The sequence below is a fragment of the Bubalus bubalis genome, chromosome 6, assembly GCF_019923935.1.
Source record: "Bubalus bubalis isolate 160015118507 breed Murrah chromosome 6, NDDB_SH_1, whole genome shotgun sequence".
NCBI classification, from domain to species: Eukaryota; Metazoa; Chordata; class Mammalia; order Artiodactyla; family Bovidae; genus Bubalus; species Bubalus bubalis.
This window is the reverse complement of record NC_059162.1, coordinates 69,737,308-69,760,405: the sequence shown is the minus strand read 5'-3', so window position 1 is coordinate 69,760,405 and position 23,098 is coordinate 69,737,308. Positions and strand designations below refer to the sequence as shown.

The 23,098-nt window shown below is 41.2% G+C and overlaps 2 protein-coding genes across 2 annotated transcripts in view; one reads left to right on the top strand and one right to left on the bottom strand.

Moving 5' to 3' along the window:
- The window catches only part of CRYZ (crystallin zeta), a 28,730-nt gene extending 26,488 nt beyond the window's left edge, over positions 1-2,242 (bottom strand). Inside the window, exon 1 of the mRNA XM_006046237.4 lies at positions 2,100-2,242. The gene's annotated coding sequence lies outside the window, so the exon portion shown is untranslated. The remainder of the gene's footprint in view (positions 1-2,099) is intronic.
- A 7-nt stretch (positions 2,243-2,249) lies between these two features.
- TYW3 (tRNA-yW synthesizing protein 3 homolog) overlaps positions 2,250-23,098 on the top strand; it is a 30,985-nt gene continuing 10,136 nt past the window's right edge. The window contains exons 1-5 of the mRNA XM_006046235.4: positions 2,250-2,510; positions 6,894-6,974; positions 17,735-17,833; positions 18,050-18,121; positions 20,980-21,113. Coding sequence (XP_006046297.3) covers positions 2,337-2,510; positions 6,894-6,974; positions 17,735-17,833; positions 18,050-18,121; positions 20,980-21,113 — 560 coding nt within the window. The 5' untranslated portion in view covers positions 2,250-2,336. The remainder of the gene's footprint in view (positions 2,511-6,893; positions 6,975-17,734; positions 17,834-18,049; positions 18,122-20,979; positions 21,114-23,098) is intronic.

Below are 23,098 nucleotides of genomic sequence, written 5' to 3'. Positions count from 1 at the left end.
TTCACCAGGGTCACACTGAAGCAGAGCTGAAGCCCAACACCTTAAATGTTATTGGGCATTTTTTTCCCCCTAACTGTAAAATCCTTTTCATCTCACCCTTTGAAATATTGGAAGAGAAGACCTTTTAATTTCTTAGAGATAGAATTTATAATGATGACAGTGAGACAGACTGAGCTAGAGATATGAAATTCAGCTAACCTGGAGGTAGCATTACATTTTATGATTAAGACACCTGCTTTGAGTCTGAAATTTTTCAAATGCCCATAAGTTAAGGGATCTACTAGAGATACACAGAATGTGATTCTTTCAGGAAAACTATAATAATAATAAATAATAATAATTTTCCTATCTATAAAATGGGGCCAATGCTCCCTTGTGAAGATGAACTGCAGCAGCACATGGGGAGTGCTTCAGAGCATGCCTGACAGGCTATAAGCTCTATTATTCACAGTAAATCATTTAATCAGCATCAGGCTCATCACGCTGCTTGTGTTTTTTAATTAAAATGTACTTTAGCAGGTTTTTCTATTTATCAAATATAAACTTTCAATCAGAGCACCTTGGTTTATTGTTCCGTTTTACTTATTAACCTACGAAATGTTGCCAACCATATTTTGCAAATAGAGGAAATACAGAATTTAAAATTCTTCCTTCAACACTGATCTTTTTCAAGCTATGCTTGAATCCATTTGGTTTAAATGAAAATTAAAGGGATAGGGAAAAAGTTGGAAATATATTCTCACATAGAATGAACAGATCGATTCACAAAGCCAAAGCAAAGACATATTATTTTTTTAAAAATTCGTACTTTTCAAGAATTTCTAACAAGAAAAAAAAAAAAAACTTGGAAAGAGAATCAAACATTATAAATGTGCTACGGTTGATCAAGAATGACTCATAATATCATTTATTCTTAAGCCAGAAAAAAATTTTTTTTAATTAAAAGCAGCCAAAGAAAAGTCCCTTTTTAGCTGAATGACCTTGTCAGGATACTACTTCATGGGCCTGGCTCTTAGTACCCACTTCTGATTAGGAGGGAAGGAGGAGTTGATCAGATAGTTATTCTAACCCCCTACAGGTGTCTGGAAGAAAAGATTGGGTGGAACTAACTGGTCAGGCTCTTCCCGCCCTGGGGGAGCAGAGCTCCGTGGGATTTACTACTGCTGACCAGACACTCACCGAGTGTCCCAAAGGTTTCAGTGGGAATCACACAGCCATTTTCCACTAATGCTGTGCTATGCTCAGTCCTGTCAGACTCTTGGGGACCCCATGGACTGTAGCCCACCAGGCTACTCTGTCCATGGAAATTTCCAGGCAAGATTACTGGAGTGGGTTGCTATTTCCTCCTGTATGGGAATCTTCCCAAGTGAGGAATCAAAACTGCCTCTCTTACCTCTCCTATGGTGGCAGGCGGATTCTTTAGCACTGTGCCACGTGGGAAGCCATTTCCACTAGTTGCTGACAATCAGTCCAAACTTTAGCCTTTCAGTGGTTGAATCATTAATACACCTTCCTTGGTCACTGAGATAAGTCTCCTCTAGAAACGTGTAAATACCCAACGACGTGCTAACAGGGAATTTTGTTTTTTGAAGAGTCTTCTAGATGAGGGTCATGGCGGGGTAGAAGGGGTCTACACAATTCTCTCCAAGATGTCATCAAAGCAGGAGGAAAGACCGGAGAGAAGGAGCCCTAGGAAACCCGAACCCGAGTGGCCGCGGGTCACAGCAGCCGCGAGAGGCCGCAGGAATCCAGAGCCCAGGCCGAGGGGAAAACTAGTGGGGGGGGGGGGGGGGGGGGGGGGGGGGGGGGGCGGGCAGGCAGAGGCTGCGGGGTGGGCGCCCTGCAGTGGGACCCGAAACGCGGACCCTGCCAGTAAGCAAAACCGGGCTCTCAGGACCAGTAAGTCAAACTTCCCTGGTGACCTACGGCTGATCAACTAGCAGCCCCCGGTGCGGAGTAACTTTGGCCACAAACTCATCCCCGTCCTCCGGGAGGACGAGGCGCAGGAAAGGAACGCAGCCAAAATCCAACTCGGTTCCTTTTGGACGAGCGCTGGGGAAATCCTCATCCTGAACTGAAGGACTTTTAAAACCACTTACCCGGTTCTAGAGTGGAAAATCAAAATTTGCGAGCGTCCCCCGAGATTGCACGGGAAAAGCAGGCGGGCCCGACCGGCCCCGGCCGACCACAGCAGCTTCAGGCTCCGCCCCGCCCCGCCCCAGGGGCGGGTCCCAGGAAGGAGTTTGGACCTTCCCGGCCACCATTGACGTCAATATGGCTGCCTCCAGGGAAAACAAGGCTAACGTGAAAAGTCCAGACCCTAACTCTTTCGTCGCATGGATCTTAGCGCAGAGTTCAAGAGGTGGAAGGCGCAGTGTCTGAGCAAAGCGGACCTCAGCCGGAAGGGCAGTGTGGACGAGGACGTGTTAGAGATTGTGCAGCTCCTAAATGGGCAAGAACAGTTTTTCACCACCAGTTCCTGCGCTGGCCGAATCATCCTCCTAGACGGGGTGAGGACCCTTTGTGCCCTTCCAGTCCTGCCCTGTAGTGTGCACGACGGGAACTCCTACACCCGCCCGATGTAACACCCCAACCCAGCTTGCCTAATTTGTTCTCTGATCGGTGATCTCGGTCTCTTTAAACTGACAGCGTTACTTAAACCGATGTGTCTAAAATTTTAATGTGTTTATTAATTACTTGGGAGAACTTTTAAAATACATATTCTGATTCTATACGTCAAGGCTAGGGCATAATCTGCATTTCTTACAAGCCCCCAAATGATGCTGAAACTACTAGCCTGGGAATGATGTTGAGTTGCAAGGGTTAGAGACTCTTTTTTGTAAACACTAAGGGAATTTTAATTTTTTCAATACTAAGGAGATTTAAAGATTTTCTAGTCTGGCGAGGCGGCTCCCTTCTGGTCGACCGCTCTAACAAACCATTGTTAACCAGTTGATTGCTGCTCGCTATGGTTAAGGAGTTCACTGCCTCCTAGTGGCCCACTCCATTATTACAACTCTGGTAATTTTTAGGAAGCCACGAGGGAAGCCCTTGTGTCTCAGTTGATAGAGAATCCGCTTGCAGTGCGGGAGGCTTGGGTTCGATCCCTGGGTTGGGAAGATCCCCTAGAGAAGGGAAAGGCTACCCACTCCAGTATTCTGGCCTGGAGAATTCCATGGACTGTATAGTCCGTGGGGTCGCAAAGAGTTGGACACAACTTTAAAACTTTAGCACCCTGCCTGGCATATTAAGTGCACTATAAAAGTTAGCTGTGTGTTCACTTTAACAACATTAAGATTGAAGTAAGCCAGAAAGAAAAACACCAATACAGTATACTAACGCATATATATGGAATTTAGAAAGATGGTAACAATAACCCTGTGTACGAGACAGCAAAAGAGACACTGATGTATAGATCAGTCTTATGGACTCTGCGGGAGAGGGAGAGGGTGGGGAGATTTGGGAGAATGGCACTGAAACATGTATAATATCATGTATTAAACGAGTCGCCAGTCCAGGTTCGATGCACGATACTGGATGCTTGGGGCTGGTGCACTGGGACGACCCAGGGGGAGGGTGTGGGGAGGGGGGAAGGAGGGGGGTTCAGGATGGGGGGCACGGGTGTACCTGTGGCAGATTCATTTCGATGTTTGGCGGAGCTAATAAAATATTGTAAAGTTTAAAAATAAAAATTAAAAAAAAAAAGATTGAATTCAGAGCTTGCAAGACACCATGCTTGTAAACTCATTCTTTAGATCTCTCACTGACAGGTCATGTGAATGTCTCCCAAGTTAGCAGGGTCTATTCGTTCTTATTTGCTTCCATTGCTTGGCTTGCTTTCTCTCTCTTCCCTCATTTCTCCTGCCCTGTCTTACCTGAATTTACGCAGTGATTTCCTAACAGGTCACTGAACTACCAGTCTCCCTACCCCAAACCAAGTTACACGCTGGTAACAGATTCCCCTTTATAAAGCACAGTTTGTGTGTGTCACTCATCTATGCTGAAATACTTTGTGCTTTGTTGTGCTTAGTCACTCAGTCGTGTTCAACTCTTTGCAACCTCATGAACTGTAGCCCGGCCAGGCTTCTCTGTCCATGGGGATCCTCCAGGCAAGAATTCTGGAGTAGGTTGCCATGCCCTCCTCCAGGGGATCTTCCCAACCCAGGGATGGAACCCAGGTCTCCCGCATTGCAGGTGGATTCTTTACCATCAGAGCCACCAGGGAAGCCCTGGTGAAATACTCTAATACACTTTTCAGCTGTTTTTCCCCTCTGACTCTTTATCTTAAGCCAATCACTGAAACTGAACTATTCTTTTCCTCTTACATTTATCTGCCTTTGTTCATCTTTATTTTTCCTGAAATGTTTACCCCCATCTTTGCATATCTGAGACATACCTCCCCAAACTCCCCTTTCCTACCTGAGCACACACACACACATCCACTTGGAAGCAATGACTACTTCTTCTGAACTACCTTTAGGACTTTTTCCTGAACATCTTTTCATTTTATGTGTTACCTTATACGTTGTTTCACTTTGCCTTATTTCTGGAAGAATTTGGATCAACTTACAAGTAGGCATTACAAGAAGGAAAATAAAAAGTGAGAAAATCTGGATAAAAGGAGCATAGATAAGACAAAGCAGAAATGGCATTAGTCCTCAAAATATACCATGAGACTGTTAATTTGCTAGAGGTGGGTCACACATTTGGTTGTAAGATTTAGGGCAGCCAGCATTAGATCAGAAACATCAGTCCCTGACTGAGGTCATTCAATGAAAACAGATCAGTTATTTGGAGAAGCACAACTCTTCTCCATTCCAAAGCCAGATGGCAAAGTCTCCTGTGTACCTAATGTATAAAGGTCACCTTGTGGAAGTATGGTGATTGATTTATTTTCATGAAACACAGCATGACTATATTTTAATACACAACCAAAATATAAAATGTCATAGTAAATTGACAGTAAAATATGGTATTTCATTTTCATTGCCTGACAAATGGTTAACCTTAGTCATAAATGAGCTCTTGGAAACCAGTAACAAAGACATTGATAAACCAAGACAAATAAAACAAAAAGAAGAAGAAGAAGAAAATGAAATAACACGAGTGACTAGTAAGGATTAAGCATAAGAAGATGACTGAGTTGAACAGTAGCAAACGAAAAGCAATTTCTTTACAATACCATATTTGGATCTGACCTGGGCCTCCTGCATTGCAGGTGAATTCTTTACTGTCTGAGCCACCAGGGAAGCCCAATATTAACATTTGTACAGTTTTAGGAAACATACCCACATAAACACTGGGAGCCAAGATTGATGAAATCCCCTCTATATAGTAGGGGGAAATCTATTATAGTTTAGACTCAAAACAATAAATTTTGGATATTTTTAGTCCTAGCAGTTTCAATTTGTTGGAATTATTTCAATAAGTTAGTTGGAAAAATTTACAGTTTATATATAAACCATGTTTACTGCATAGAAAGTGCATGTGGTTTCCTGTATCCTTTCTCAACTGTCCTTGAGGATAGGATCTGTTTATATTTATTGTTGTTCAGTCGCTCAGTCAAGTCAGACTCTTTGCGACCCCGTGGACTGCAATAAGCCAGACTTCCCTGTCCTTCACCATCTCCCAGAGCTTGCTGAAACTCACGTCCATTGAGTCAGTAATGCTATCTTATCATCTCATCCTCTGCTGCCCTCTTCTCTTTTTGCCTTCAATGTTTCCCAGCATCAGGGTCTTTTGTAATGAGTCAGTTCTTCACATTAGGTGGCCAAAGTATTGGAGCTTCAGTTTCAGCATCAGTCCTTCCAATGAATATTTAGGACTGACTGCCTTTAGGATTGACTGGTTTGATATCCTTGCTCTTCAAGAGATTCTGAAGAGTGTTCTCCAAAACCACAGCTAGAAAGCATAGTTCTTTGGCACTCAGCCTTCTTTATGGTCCAACTCTCATGTCCATACATGACTACTGGAAAAATCATAGCTTTGACTATGCGGACCTTTGTTGGCAAAATAATGTCTCTGCTTTTTAATATGCTGTCTAGGTTTGTCATAGCTTTTCTTCTGTTTATATACAAGTACCTAATAGAACTTGACAAATAAACATTTTTACAGTTAATAAGCAAAGTATACTGGTAAAATATTTGCCTTCTTGAAATTCTGAACTTTCAGTCTTAGCTCTTTGGTGCTCTTTGGTGCTACGTATAAAGTCTAATCCAGAGGTCACAAATTTATGCCTATAGTGACTAGGGACATAGAAAGGTATGAACAGATCAGGCATCAGTAAAAACTGGTAGGTCCTGTGTGGGACTGGAACAGTGCTTTCTTACAAAAGGAATTTTAAAAAATGTTTTTAATGTTCTGCCAATCATATAAAACAGCTAGAGTACAACTTACGGGCTACTAGTGTACAACCCCTTGTTATAATACCTTTTCTCCTAACAAAAACAAGACCATATTTCAGGAAATGTTAAGTGTTTTTATCTTAATAAACAAATTAGTTTCTTTCTATCTCAAATCATTTCATTTCATTTTTGTTTTATGTTTAATTTTGCCCAAAAACCTATTCAATTGTTCTTAGTGATTCTTAATTCTTAGGAGAAAGCCTAAAATGGGCTTCCCTGATGGCTCAGATGGAAAAGAATCCTCCTGCAGTGTGGGAGACCTGGGTTGGATCTCTGGGTTGGGAAGATCTCCTGGAGAAGGGCATGGCAACCTACTCTAGTATTCTTGCCTGGAGAATCCCCACGGACAGAGAAGCCTGGGGTCGCCTAAGAGTTGGACATGACTGAATGACTAAGAACAGCACAAGCACAAAATATGCTACACATTATACTTCTTATTTTCTAAATATTATGTGACTAACTTAAATTATGTTATTTTTTTCATTTTAGAGTGTAAATGGTTCTGAGGTTCAGAAACAAAACTGTTGCTGGCTACTGGTTACACACAAAGCCTGTGTGAAAGATGATGTGGTAAGTTTTTATATGTAAATTTAGAAATAAACTTTAATTCACAGTCACTTTAAATATATATGAAAAGAATAGAAAATTCAATTTATGTGCACAATTTTAATGACTGCAGATTACAAGACCTAAAGAGCACTCATTACAATGGCTGTTTTTTTATTTGTGGGAGACTGCTCTCTATGCTGGATTATTTAGTTCCCTAAGTTAAAATGTTTAGGTGAGTTCATATAAATTCATATTAGTCAGGCGTTTTACATTACCGGCTCAGGTGCTTAAATGTTGTCTTCAGAGTACTCACTCAGTCTCCTCTGGGTACTGGTTCTCTCTGTATGTTTGCATTTCTCTTCTGCTGCAGATAATCTTTGTGGCAGGAAAGATAGCTGCCAGCAACCCCAGCAGAAAAAGATTCACTTTTAAGATCCATGCATTATTTCCAAAGGATTCTGAGTCATCCTGCCTGGTGAGGTGTTCTCCGCCAAGATGAGTTGTCTTTGCCAGTAGAATAGAATGCTCTCCTTGATCAGACCCAGGCACTCGTTGTCTGATATTATATAGTGGGAGCCATGAGTGACAGGGTCACAACTGACAGTTGCACCAGAATCAAATGATATGAAGGAGGGAGAACAGTGCAGGTAGGTTAGGCAGACAGAAGTAACAACTGCCTTGTCCAGATTCTGTTGTTGTTTAGTCATCAAGTCATGTGCGACTCTTTGTGACCCCATGGACTGCAACACACCAGGCTTTCCTGTCCTTCACCATCTCCCAGAGCTTGCTGAAACTCATGTCCATTGATTCGGTGATGCCATCCAACCATCTGTCGTCCCCTTCTCCTGCCTTCAATCTTTCTAGCATCAGGGTCTTTTCCATGAGTCAGTTCCTCCCATCAGGTGGCCAAAATATTGGAGTTTCAGCTTCAGCATCAGTTCTTCCAATGAGTATTCAAAACTGATTTGCTTTAGGATTGACTTGTATGATCTCCTTGCAATCCAAGAGACTCTCAAGAGTCTTCTCCAACACCACAATTCAAAAGCATCAATTCTTTGGAGCTCAGTTTTCTTTATTGTCCAGCTCTTACATCCATATATAACTATTGAAAAAAGCATAGCTTTGACTAGACAGACCTTTGTAGGCAAAGTAATGTCTCTGCTTTCTAATATGCTGTCTAGGTTGGTCATAACTTTTCTTCCAGAGAGCAAGCGTCTTTTAATTTCATGGCTACATTCATTGTTCACAGTGATTTTAGAGCCCAAGAAAATAAAGTCTTTCACTGTTTCTGTTGTTCCCCATCTATATGCCCTGAAGTGATGGGACCAGATGCCATGATCTTTGTTTTTTGAATGTTGCGTTTTTTGTTTGTGTTTTTTTTTTTTTTTAATTTATTTATTTATTTATTTATTTATTTTAAATTTTATTTTATTTTCAAACTTTACATAACTGTATTAGTTTTGCCAAACATCAAAATGAATGTTGCGTTTTAAGCCAGCTTTTTCACTCTCCTCTTCCACCTTCATCAAGAGGCTTTTTAGTTCCTCTTCGCTTTCTGCCCTAAGGGTGGTGTATCATCTGTATATCTGAGATTGTTGATATTTGCAATCTTGAGTCCAGCTTGTGATTCATCCAGCCCAGCATTTCACATGATGTACTCTGCATATAAGTTAAATAAACATGGTGACAATATACAGCCTTGACATACTCCTTTCCCAATTTTGAACCAGTCTGTTGTTCCATGTTCAGTTCTGACCGTTGCTTCCTGACCTGCATACAGATTTCTTACGAGGCAGGTTAGGTGATCTGGTATTCCCATCTCTAACAATTTCCCACAGTTTGTTGTGATCCACACAGTCAAAGGGTTTAGCATAGTTAATGAGGCAGAAATAGATGTTTTTCTGGAATTCCCTTGCATTTTCTGTGATCCAAGAGATGTTGGCAATTTGATCTCTGGTTCCTCTGCCTTTTCTTTTTTTTTTTTTTTTTTTTTTTTTTAATTTTATTTTATTTTTAAACTTTACATAACTGTATTAGATTTGCCAAATATCAAAATGAATCCGCCACAGGTTTACATGTGTTCCCCATCCTGAACCCTCCTCCCTCCTCCCTCCCCATTCCATCCCTCTGGGTCGTCCCAGTGCACCAGCCCCAAGCATCCAGTATCGTGCATCGAACCTGGACTGGCAACTCATTTCATACATGATATTTTACATGTTTCAATGCCATTCTCCCAAATCTTCCCACCCTCTCCCTCTCCCACAGAGTCCATAAGACTGTTCTATACATCAGTGTCTCTTTTGCTGTCTCGTACACAGGGTTATTGTTACCATCTTTCTAAATTCCATATATATGCGTTAGTATACTGTATTGGTGTTTTTCTTTCTGGCTTACTTCACTCTGTATAATAGGCTCCAGTTTCATCCACCTCATTAGAACTGATTCAAATGTATTCTTTTTAATGGCTGAATAATACTCCATTGTGTATATGTACCACAGCTTTCTTATCCATTCATCTGCTGATGGACATCTAGGTTGCTTCCATGTCCTGGCTATTATAAACAGTGCTGCGATGAACATTGGGGTACTCGTGTCTCTTTCCCTTCTGGTTTTTTCAGTGTGTATGCCCAGCAGTGGATTGCTGGATCATAAGGCATGTCTATTTCCAGTTTTTTAAGGAATCTCCACACTGTTCTCCATAGTGGCTGTACTAGTTTGCATTCCCACCAACAGTGTAAGAGGGTTCCCTTTTCTCCACACCCTCTCCAGCATTTATTACTTGTAGACTTTTGGATTGCAGCCATTCTGACTGGCGTGAAATGGTACCTCATAGTGGTTTTGATTTGCATTTCTCTGATAATGAGTGATGCTGAGCATCTTTTCATGTGTTTGTTAGCCATCTGTATGTCTTCTTTGGAGAAATGTCTATTTAGTTCTTTGGCCCATTTTTTGATTGGGTCATTTATTTTTCTGGAGTTGAGCTGTAGGAGTTGCTTGTATATTCTCGAGATTAGTTGTTTGTCAGTTGCTTCATTTGCTATTATCTTCTCCCATTCTGAAGGCTGTCTTTTCACCTTGCTAATAGTTTCCTTTGATGTGCAGAAGCTTTTAAGGTTAATTAGGTCCCATTTGTTTATTTTTGCTTTTATTTCCAATATTCTGGGAGGTGGGTCATAGAGGATCCTGCTGTGATGTATGTCAGAGAGTGTTTTGCCTATGTTCTCCTCTAGGAGTTTTATAGTTTCTGGTCTTACGTTTAGATCTTTAATCCATTTTGAGTTTATTTTTGTGTATGGTGTTAGAAAGTGTTCTAGTTTCATTCTTTTACAAGTGGTTGACCAGAGTTCCCAGCACCACTTGTTAAAGAGATTGTCTTTAATCCATTGTATATTCTTGCCTCCTTTGTCGAAGATAAGGTGTCCATATGTGCGTGGATTTATCTCTGGGCTTTCTATTTTGTTCCATTGATCTATATTTCTGTCTTTGTGCCAGTACCATACTGTCTTGATAACTGTGGCTTTGTAGTAGAGCCTGAAGTCAGGTAGGTTGATTCCTCCCGTTCCATTCTTCTTTCTCAAGATCGCTTTGGCTATTCGAGGTTTTTTGTTTTTCCATACAAATTGTGAAATTATTTGTTCTAGCTCTGTGAAGAATGCTGTTGGTAGCTTGATAGGGATTGCATTGAATCTATAGATTGCTTTGGGTAGTATACTCATTTTCACTACATTGATTCTTCCAATCCATGAACATGGTATATTTCTCCATCTGTTAGTGTCCTCTTTGATTTCTTTCACCAGTGTTTTATAGTTTTCTATATAGGTCTTTAGTTTCTTTAGGTAGATATATTCCTAAGTATTTTATTCTTTCCGTTGCAATGGTGAATGGAATTGTTTCCTTAATTTCTCTTTCTGTTTTCTCATTATTAGTGTATAGGAATGCAAGGGATTTCTGTGTGTTGATTTTATATCCTGCAACTTTACTATAGTCATTGATTAGTTCTAGTAATTTTCTGGTGGAGTCTTTAGGGTTTTCTATGTAGAGGATCATGTCATCTGCAAACAGTGAGAGCTTTACTTCTTCTTTTCCAATTTGGATTCCTTTTATTTCTTTTTCTGCTCTGATTGCTGTGGCCAAAACTTCCAAAACTATGTTGAATAGTAATGGTGAAAGTGGGCACCCTTGTCTTGTTCCTGACTTTAGAGGAAATGCTTTCAATTTTTCACCATTGAGGATAATGTTTGCTGTGGGTTTGTCATATATAGCTTTGATTATGTTGAGGTATGTTCCTTCTATTCCTGCTTTCTGGAGAGTTTTTATCATAAATGGATGTTGAATTTTGTCAAAGGCTTTCTCTGCATCTATTGAGATAATCATATGGTTTTTATTTTTCAATTTGTTAATGTGGTGTATTACATTGATTGATTTGCGGATATTGAAGAATCCTTGCATCCCTGGGATAAAGCCCACTTGGTCATGGTGTATGATCTTTTTAATGTGTTGTTGGATTCTGATTGCTAGAATTTTGTTAAGGATTTTTGCATCTATGTTCATCAGTGATATTGGCCTGTAGTTTTCTTTTTTTGTGGGATCTTTGTCAGGTTTGGTATTAGGGTGATGGTGGCCTCATAGAATGAGTTTGGAAGTTTACCATCCTCTGCAATTTTCTGGAAGAGTTTGAGCAGGATAGGTGTTAGCTCTTCTCTAAATTTTTGGTAGAATTCAGCTGTGAAGCCGTCTGGACCTGGGCTTTTGTTTGCTGGAAGATTTTTGATTACAGTTTCAATTTCCGTGCTTGTGATGGGTCTGTTAAGATTTTCTATTTCTTCCTGGTCCAGTTTTGGAAAGTTGTACTTTTCTAAGAATTTGTCCATTTCTTCCTCGTTGTCCATTTTATTGGCATATAATTGTTGATAGTAGTCTCTTATGATCCTTTGTATTTCTGTGTTGTCTGTTGTGATCTCTCCATTTTCATTTCTAATTTTATTGATTTGATTTTTCTCCCTTTGTTTCTTGATGAGTCTGGCTAATGGTTTGTCAATTTTATTTATCCTTTCAAAGAACCAGCTTTTGGCTTTGTTGATTTTTGCTATGGTCTCTTTTGTTTCTTTTGCATTTATTTCTGCTCTAATTTTTAAGATTTCTTTCCTTCTACTAACCCTGGGGTTCTTCATTTCTTCCTTTTCTAGTTGCTTTAGGTGTAGAGTTAGGTTATTTATTTGACTTTTTTCTTGTTTCTTGAGGTGTGCCTGTATTGCTATGAACTTTCCCCTTAGGACTGCTTTTACGGTGTCCCACAGGTTTTGGGTTGTTGTGTTTTCATTTTCATTCGTTTCTATGCAAATTTTGATTTCTTTTTTGATTTCTTCTGTGATTTGTTGGTTATTCAGCAGCGTGTTGTTCAGCCTCCATATGTTGGATTTTTTAATAGTTTTTCTCCTGTAATTGAGATCTAATCTTACTGCATTGTGGTCAGAAAAGATGCTTGGAATGATTTCTATTTTTTTGAATTTACCAAGGCTAGCTTTATGGCCCAGGATGTGATCTATCCTGGAGAAGGTTCCATGTGCGCTTGAGAAGAAGGTGAAATTCATTGTTTTGGGATGAAATGTCCTATAGATATCAATTAGGTCTAACTGGTCTATTGTATCGTTTAAAGTTTGTGTTTCCTTGTTAATTTTCTGTTTAGTTGATCTATCCATAGGTGTGAGTGGGGCATTAAAGTCTCCCACTATTATTGTGTTATTGTTAATTTCTCCTTTCATACTTGTTAGCATTTGTCTTACATACTGCGGTGCTCCCGTGTTGGGTGCATATATATTTATAATTGTTATATCTTCTTCTTGGATTGATCCTTTGATCATTATGTAGTGACCATCTTTGTCTCTTTTCACAGTCTTTGTTTTAAAGTCTATTTTATCTGATATGAGTATTGCTACTCCTGCTTTCTTTTGGTCCCTATTCGCATGGAAAATCTTTTTCCAGCCCTTCACTTTCAGTCTGTATGTGTCCCCTGTTTTGAGGTGGGTCTCTTGTAGACAACATATGCAGGGGTCTTGTTTTTGTATCCATTCAGCCAGTCTTTGTCTTTTGGTTGGGGCATTCAACCCATTTACGTTTAAGGTAATTACTGATAAGTATGACCCCGTTGCCATTTACTTTATTGTTTTGGGTTCGAATTTATACACCATTTTTGTGTTTCCTGTCTAGAGAATATCCTTTAGTATTTGTTGGAGAGCTGGTTTGGTGGTGCAGAATTCTCTCAGCTTTTGCTTGTCTGAAAAGCTTTTGATTTCTCCTTCATACTTGAATGAGATCCTTGCTGGGTACAATAATCTGGGCTGTAGGTTATTTTCTTTCATCATTTTAAGTATGTCTTGCCATTCCCTCCTGGCTTGAAGAGTTTCTATTGAAAGATCAGCTGTTATCCTTATGGGAATTCCCTTGTGTGTTATTTGTTGTTTTTCCCTTGCTGCTTTTAATATTTGTTCTTTGTGTTTGATCTTTGTTAATTTGATTACTATGTGTCTTGGGGTGTTTCGCCTTGGGTTTATCCTGTTTGGGACTCTCTGGGTTTCTTGGACTTGGGTGATTATTTCCTTCCCCATTTTAGGGAAGTTTTCAACTATTATCTCCTCAAGTATTTTCTCATGGTCTTTCTTTTTGTCTTCTTCTTCTGGGACCCCTATGATTCGAATGTTGTAGCGTTTAATATTGTCCTGGAGGTCTCTGAGATTGTCCTCATTTCTTTTAATTCGTTTTTCTTTTATCCTCTCTGATTCATTTATTTCTACCATTCTATCTTCTAATTCACTAATCCTATCTTCTGCCTCTGTTATTCTACTATTTGTTGCCTCCAGAGTGTTTTTAATTTCACTTATTGCATTATTCATTATATATTGACTCTTTTTTATTTCTTCTAAGTCCTTGTTAAACCTTTCTTGCATCTTCTCAATCCTTGCCTCCAGGCTATTTATCTGTGATTCCATTTTAATTTCAAGATTTTGGATCAATTTCACTATCATTATTCGGAATTCTTTATCAGGTAGATTCCCTATCTCTTCCTCTTTTGTTTGGTTTGGTGGGCATTTATCCTGTTCCTTTATCTGCTGGCTATTCCTCTGTCTCTTCATCTTGTTTAAATTGCTGAGTTTGGGGTGTCCTTTCTGTATTCTGGCAGTTTGTGGAGTTCTCTTTATTGTGGCGTTTCCTCGCTGTGTGTGGGTTTGTACAGGTGGCTTGTCAAGGTTTCCTGGTTAGGGAAGCTTGTGTTGATGTTCTGGTTGATGGAGCTGTATTTCTTCTCTCTGGAGTGTAATGAAATGTCCAGTAATGAGTTATGAGATGTCTATGGTTTTGGGGTGACTTTGGGCAGCCTGTATCTTGAAGCTCAGGGCTGTGTTCCTTTGTTGCTGGAGAATTTGCTTGTTATGTCTTTCCCTGGAACTTGTTGGCCCTTGTGTGGTGCTTGGTTTCAGTGTCGGTATGGAGGCGTTTGATGAGCTCCTGTCAATTAATGTTCCTTGGAGTCAGGAGTTCCCTGGAGTCAGGGATTGGACTTAAGCCTCCTACTTCCAGTTATCGGTCTTAATTTTACAGTAGTTTCAAAACTTCTCCTTCTATACAGCACCACTGATAAAACATCTATGTTAAAGATGAAAAGTTTCTCTACTGTGAGGGTCACTCAGAGAGGTTCACAGCGTTACATGGAGAAGAGAAGAGGGAGGAGGGAGTTAGAGGTGACCCAAATGAGATGAGGTGGAATCAATAGTGGAGAGAGTGGGCTAGCCAGTAGTCACTTCCTTATGTGCACTCCACAACTGGACCACTCAGAGATGTTCACGGAGTTATACAGGGAAGAGAAGAAGGAGGCAGGAGACAGAGGTGGCCAGAAGGATAAAAGGGGGAAATGAAAAGGCGGGAGACAGATCCAGCGAGTAATCAGTTCCTTAAGTGTTCTCCACCGTCTGGAACACACAGAAATTCACAGAGTTGGGTAGAGTAGAGAGGGGTTAGGGAGGAGATACAGGTGACCTGGTGGGGAAAATGGAGAGTCCAAAGGGAGAGAGAGCAGTCAAGCCAGTAATCTCGTACACTAGTGAAAAATGGGTCCTGAAGATTGGGTTCTTAAAGGTACAAAATTGGTAACAAATACATAAAAACAAAAATTAGAAATCTAGAGTAGAGTTTGGAATTTCAAAAATGCGATGTTAATGAAAAGGAGAAGGAAAAGAAAGAGAGAAAAAACGAACAAAGAAAAACAAACAAGGTCGTGAAAGTAATAAAGAAACTACAGGTACAAAATTGATAACTAATACCAAACAGCAAAAATTAAAAATCTAGAGTAGAGTTTGGAATTTCAAAAATGCAATGTTAAAGAAAAGAAGAAAAAGAAGAAAAAAAAAAAAAAAAAAACCACGGTCAAAAAATTATAAAATATATATATGAAGTTTGCTGAAGAAGAAGAGAAAAAAAAAAATAGGGTCTTTTTTTTTTTTTTTTTTGCAAAGTAATAGTTATAAAAGTGAAAATTAAAGGACAATAGAGGACTTAAAAAAAAATTTTTTTTTTTAATTAAAAAAAAAAAGAAAGAAAGAAAGATTGATCGTAAAAATAGTAAAAATATATCTAGGTCTTTCTCTGGTTTTGTTGTGAGTATTGTGGGTTCAGTTCATTTTTGGCAGTTCCTTAGTCCGACTTATATTTCTCAAGATCTATAGGCCCCTTCCTATGTAATCCGTAGTAACCACAGGGTTTTAATCTATGGCCTGTAGCTTCCAAGGCGTTTCCCTCTGTTATAGCTTCTTCTGTTTGCTGGTCTCTTCAGTGTCTGGTTCCCGCCCTGACACAAAGGGGACGGTGGAGGACCCTATTTTTTTTTTTTTTAATTTAGGCTCACTTGTTCAGCCGCGCTGTGGGGAGGGAGGGAGGGATGCTGCAAACAGATAACACTGGCGTGCGCTCGAAGTGCCTCGGCCACACTGGGTCTGCCCCCGCTCACGGCGCGTGTAACCTCCCTGCCCACACTGCTTGGGCTCTAGGTTGTTCCGCCGGGAACAATCAGAGGCCGGCCCTGGACTGAGCTCCCAGGTCCAAGCCGCTCAGGTTCAGGCACTCGGGTAGTCCTCAGAGGCGCAGACTCGGTTGGGCCTGCGTTTTGTGTTCTTCCCAGGTCGAGCAGCTCAGGTGATGAGGTGTTTGGCGGGCGCCAATGCTGCGACTTATCGCCTCCCCGCCACTCGGTTATCTGGGTGTAAAACCGGCGCACCTTCTCAGGCAGATATTGACCGTCCAGACCCCCAAGAAGTTTTAGTTAGCAAAGAAGCCTGCTTACAGTTTTATAGATAGTGTCTCTCTGGGGCTGCGATTGCCCCCTTCCGGCTCTGGCTGCCTGTCACCGGAGGGGGAAGGTCTGCAGCCGGCTACCTCTGTTCAGTCCTTTGTTCTGTGCGCGGGCCTGGCGGTGTCTTAGGTTAGGGCTGGCTTTTCGCGTGGTAGATATCCCACAGTCTGGTTTGCTAGCCCAAATTATTTCGCTCAGATAGCGCTCAGGACATTCGGCCCGATTCTTACTCTAAGGGACACAGCCCGTGCCGCACTTCCCTGCCCAGCCCCCGCTTGCTAATGCCGTGTGCAGGCGTCTGCGCTGCTTCTCCGCTGGGGGAGTTCCCGTAGGGCTCACAATCCGCGATTTTTAATTGTTTATTTTTTTTTTTTTTCCCCTCCCTTTTATGTTGCCCTCTGTGCTTCCAAAGCTCGGCACAGATTCGGCAGTGAGAGGGTTTCCTGGTGTTTGGAAACTTCTCTCTTTTTAAGACTCCCTTCCCGGGACGGAACTCCGTCCCTCCCTCTTTTGTCTCTTTTTTTGTCTTTTATATTTTTTCCTACCTCCTTTCGAAGAGTTGGGCTGCTTTTCTGGGTGCCTGATGTCCTCTGCCGGCATTCAGAAGTTGTTTTGTGGAATTTACTCGACGTTTAAATGCTCTTTTGATGAATTTGTGGGGGAGAAAGTGTTCTCCCCGTCCTACTCCTCCGCCATCTTGGCTCCTCCCCCCCTCTGCCTTTTCTAAATCCAGCTTGAACCTCTGGAAGTTCGCGGTTCACATAACAGATTCTAGCTGAAGCATAATAATACATGTGTCCCAATCTTCAATCTAACAACAAAGCATTTAGACAGATCTAGTATGGTCTTTCAGAGAAGGCAGTGGCAACCCACTCCAGTACTCTTGCCTGGAAAATCCCATGGACGGAAGAGCCTGGTAGGCTGCAGTCCATGGGGTCGCTAAGAGTCGGGCACGACTGAACGACTTCACTTTCACTTTTTACTTTCATGCATTGGAGAAGGAAATGGCAACCCACTCCAGTCTTCTTGCCTGGAGAATCCCAGGGATGGGGGAGCCTCGCGGGCTGCCGTCTCTGGGGTCACACAGAGTCAGACACGACTGAAGCAACTTAGCAGCAGCAGCAGCAGCAGTACAGTCTTTACATTCCATATTCCTTTATTAAAAATATAAAGTAATAGTTTACTTGTTTGAGGTATGGTTTGAAAGAATGCCACATATAGTTTATGAGAGGATTAGAAATCAAGTCTCTTAAAAGAATAAGCAGATGAATGAGTTTTGGAGAAAGAGATCCAAGAAAGCAGAGTGAAAAGTTACTGTGGAAGAATGATGCAGAATGAGTGTGAAAGTTCCTTGGAAATATTGAAGGTACATAGGATAAAGGGTCACCAAGGAATAGGATCGTGTATTTGTGTCTAATCCTAATATTTTCCGTCTATTTAGATTGCGGCCCTGCAGAAAGCGAAGGGCGATGCCATTTTGAAATTCGAGCCACTTGTTCTTCACGTGCAGTGTCGACAGTTGCAGGATGCACAGATTCTGGTAAAATTTTGTGATTATACTTGAATTTATAGGTATATGAGTAGATTTAGTTTTGAACTTTAACTTCTACCACAATTAATGCAATGCTAGTTTAATCAACTAATGTTTTATCTAATTATAGATTTGAGGTTATATTACGTTTCAGCAGTTTGTAGAGCTAAAGTGTTTATCTGATTAGCCAGATGATCAGAATTTAACAAATTTATTTTCTTACAGCATTCAGTGGCAGTAGATTCTGGCTTCAGGAACTCCGGCATAACTGTGGGAAAGAGAGGAAAGACCATGCTGGTAAGGTATCTTTGGTAAAAAGCAATTCTTTGATCATGAAGTAATCCAGATTATCAAATAACCTTCTACTGAAATCGTCCTGCCATTCCCTGCTCAGAAACTTTCAGTGACTGACTGTTCTGTACAGGGCAAAGTCCAGAGTTCTTAGCTTTACATTTGAGGCCTTATAATATTCCCCTCCACTTACTTTTCTGCTTCCTTGGTGCCTCAGATGGTAAAGAATCCGCCTGAAATGAAGGAGACCTGGTTTTGATCCCTGGGTTGGGTAGATCCCCTGGAGGAGGAAATGCCTGATGGGCAACAGTCCGTGGGGTCACAAAAGAGTCAGACACGACTGAGCGATTAACACATACACCACTTACTTTTAACCTGATTCTCTTTGGCCTCCGCATTCTGAATAGTCACGGCCCAATTTAATGAGCACCATGATGTATTGGGAAGAATCACAGATGGGCCCTAAAGTCCTCTACAGGGATCCATCAGGGACTGAACTTTTTCAGCTGTATCAGGGATCTATCAAATTGCTGCCCTAGGTCCACATCCAGCCCACGGGAGACTAGTTCCAGTACCCTTGTTTGATTAATTGCTCTCTAAGGTTGCTTTCGTGCTACAATGGCAGACATTATATGGCCTGCAAAGTTGAAAATATTTACTGTCTATCCTTTTACAGAAAAACTCTGCCATCCCCTGGACTAGAGGATCTTTAAACTTCCTTCCAAGTCCCACAGCCTCTCTGAGTCCTTTCCTAGCCAAGCCAGCCCCTAGTGACTTTTGCTCTCTCCTGAGTAGCTACTGTTTGTGTTTACTGTTTGGCAATGTGCACATTGTTTGCTTTTGTAGTATTTCAGATTGTCTTCCATTCTAGCTCCCTAGAGTTCCCAATTTTCTATCTATTTTTAACAAATAACCTGCTTTCCAAAAAGAGGTGGCTTATGAAACAAGACATCTGTATAACATGACTAAATAGAAAAGCAAAGCTCATGGTACAGATTTGAGTCCCCATCTCCCTCCCCACTATGTACGTCTGGTGGCCCGAGTAAAAACAGAACCACTCTTCCACCTTTCTCTCCTTTGTCTTCTATATTAAGTTAGTGACAGATCTGTCACATCTACCTCTAAGTCCTCACTCCGGACTCCACCTCTCCCAGCCCTCTTCCACTGCCCCTACTTAAGCCCTCTTCATCTCTCACCTCTGTCTTTACAGCAGTCTCCTGCCTGGTCTTCGTCCTCCCCATCTTTTCCTTCAGCCCCTCTAGCCAGTAGTGTCAGAATGCCCGTTTTATTTTATTTTATTTTTTTCTCCTACCATGCGTGTTTCTTTCTTTTTTTTTTCCTTCGTTTCATACATGATATTATACATGTTTCAATGCCATTCTCCCAAATCTTCCCACCCTCTCCTTCTCCAACAGAGTCCATAAGACTGTTCTATACATCAGTGTCTCTTTGCTGTGTTATACACAGGGTTATAAAAGTCAAGGTCACCTGGTATTTTCTCTGACTTTCAAGACCTTATATACATAAACTATTTTGCATCTACCTTATCTATGCTCATGTTCCACTAGCATGCTTCCACTCCAGCCAGATAAAATGCTGTTGGTCATTTCCCAAATGTATTATGCTTTTCATGTCCTGTTACTATAGAAAAGTTCTTTCTCTGGCTGAATGCTCCCCTTCTCCCATTTTTACATCTGGTGAAATTATATGTATGCTTTAAAATCCCATAAAACCACCACCTGTCTCAGTCAGTTACTCCTCTTCTGTTGAATACGTTTCCTTAGTATTTTGTGTTTGTGTGTGTGCGCACATGCGTGCGTGCACATGCACATTTATGTGTTTCTTCTTAGTACCATGTTGGATTGTGATCACTTGGTTTTTTGTTCAGACGTGTTAGCTGTCTTTTAGATGGGGACCATGTGTATTCCTTGGAGAAGGCAGTGGCGCCCCACTCCAGTACTCTTGCCTGGAAACTCCCATGGATAGAGGAGCCTGGTGGGCTGCAGTCCATGGGGTCGCAAAGAGTCGGACACGACTGAGCGACTTCACTTTCACTTTTCACTTTCCTGCATTGGAGAAGGAAATGGCAACCTACTCCAGTGTTCTTGCCTAGAGAATCCCAGGGACGGTGGAGCCTGGTGGGCTGCCGTCTATGGGGTTGCACAGAGTCGGACACGACTGAAGTGACTTAGCAGCAGTAGTAGCAGCATGTGTATTCATCCTGTACCTTCATACCTTCCGTGGGGCCTGGAAAATTGCAGACACTCAGTAAAGGCTCATTGAATGAATTTTTCTGCCTCATAAGAGTTTCTGTTGTTTCTTAACCTATATCCAGTGTTTGGATTTACTGGGAACATGCTGACTGTTTCCTTAATGGGGTTACTAAGATTGGCAACCCTAAAGCATCAAGAAAGCAGCCACTTTGTGTGATGGAACAGGCCTGCTTTATCTTGTAACCACCCTGCAGAAGCAGTGCTAAGAGGCCCTTCAGCATCCAAGCCATTTTGATTTTCCCTTAAAACTTCTGTTGAGGTTTCATTTATTTTGTTTATTTAAATGGTGTATTAAAACTTCCTTAGATTTAGTGAGATTGATACTATTAAGTTTATTGGACTCTTTGATAATATCTGCTTCTCTGAAAGACAATGTATAAAACAATTTTCTTTGCAAATGACTTTATATGATGGGAAAATCTATTTATTCTCCTTTGATTCAACTGTATTTGACTAAATTGTATCAAAGTGCAAACCTAAGTGCTATAATGGAGCTAAACTATATATAATCACAGCCCTGAGTGGACTATTCTTTAGTTATCTTCAGCATCTCTAGTACATAAGTCATCCAATCTAAATTGTTCCTTGCAGGCTGTCCGGAGCACACATGGCTTAGAAGTTCCTTTAAGCCATCAAGGAAAACTGATGGTGACAGAGGAATATATCAACTTCCTATTAAAGATAGCAAATCAAAAAATGGAAGAAAACAAGAAGAGAATTGAAAGGTATGTTAATGATATATTTCCATGTTAGTCTTATATACCTAGGTCTTCTTTGAAAATATTAATACACATCATCTCCAGTTTATACTTCCAGCTGCTTTTATATTTGTAGCCTTATCATGAATAATAAAGATAATGAAAATAATTGATGAGAGTAGGCCAGTGGTAAGGAACCTGCCTGCCAGTGCAGGAGACATAAGAGATGCGGGTTCAATCCCTGGCTTGGGAAGATGCCTCGAGAAGGAAATGGCAACCCACTCCAGTATTCTTGCCTGGGAAACCCCACGGACAGAGGAACCTCGTGGGATACTGGCCACAGGGTTGCCCAGAGTCGGACACAACTGAAGAGACTCAGCACATAGTACACATAAAGGCCAAACTGCAGGGGGTACTACATGGGGCACAAAGGGGAGGAAGCCCCGGCAGGAGAGGGGACATGCAGCTGCCGGCACCAGGCACTAAGGAGAAACAGTCACTCAGGTGAGAGCGAGGCAGCCACAAGGACATAGCTGATCCAGCCAAAGGCAGCCAGGGACACGGTACACTCTGCCCCCGGGATGGGACCTACTGAAGATTACTTAAAATCTCCTTTTGAGGAGAACAGCCTGGTTAATTTTAATCTGATAAATATTTTATACCTCTGGCTAGATCAGAACCCAGCTCTTGTCATGAATTAGATTTGAATTGGCATAATTGTCCCGGTCAGAAGGATTATGGCTGTCCATGCACATCTTTATATTTCCCTTGTTTCTGCTTGATTAATTTTACATTACTCTTTCTCAACTTTTTCCTCAGAATAGAATTTTTGATATAAATAAGTGACTATTATGCTGCTTTTTATATATGAAGATAAATGCCACTAACCTACCATCAGTAAGATGTGTATTTCTAAGTTATTGAAGAAATCATCTCATTGTCATTTATTATTTCCTTTTTGCTTTCTCCCCACCGCTTTGGTCCGGAGAAGGCAATGGCAACCCACTCCAGTACTCTTGCCTGGAAAATCCCATGGATGGAGGAGCCTGGTAGGCTGCAGTCCATGGGGTCGCTAAGAGTCAGACAGGACTGAGTGACTTCACTTTTACTTTTCACTTTCATGCATTGGAGAAGGAAATGGCAACTCACTCCAGTGTTCTTGCCTGGAGAATCCCAGGGACAGAGGAGCTTAGTGGGCTGCCGTCTATGGGGTCGCACAGTCGGACATGACTGAAGCGACTTAGCAACAGCAACAGCAGCAGCAGCAGCACTCATTTGGTCACCTCACAACCAGTCAATCACTGCTGAAATCACTCCTGACTCATTCTTCTCTCCCCACCCTTCCTGCCACATTCTTCAGTCAGGACCACTGATCTAAAAGTAGAATGTTTCCAGGGTGTCTCTCTGCTAAGCCATTCTCCATATCACCATCAGAATCCTGTCTGTAAAATGAAAAGGAATCCTCTTGCTTAACTCGTCTGCTTAACATTTTTTAATACCTTAACATTCTTTAATACCTAGAATTTTTTACGAAACAGCTAAAGCCAGAAGCCACTCTGGCTGCAGAGTGGCATGATGGAAAGAGGTAGAATTGGGTTCCAGAGGCAGAACCGAGTTCAAATCCTGCACCCACCACAACTTAACTCTCTTGGCTTCAGTTTTCTTGTATCTGTCTTAACAATTTTAGCATATTGTAGACAGCATATATCGAATGACAGGCCCCATCTGTGTCATGTCATGATTCTTAGGATAGCCTTTCTCCTGCTTCACTGACTCATACAGAGAATAAACCTATAATTACATCAGTATCACCATCCAGGCTTTTTCAGCCAGAGCTCCTTATTTGAACCATAAAATTAACAAAATTATGCAAGTGACTATTTCTCAGTTCTCCCAGCAGTGCCATATAAATTATATCAGCCAAGACACATTGGAGATAATTAATTCATGACATATTGTGGCTGTCTATGGGCATTAAAAGTGATTTCAAGAAAGTAACTGAAGGTACCCAG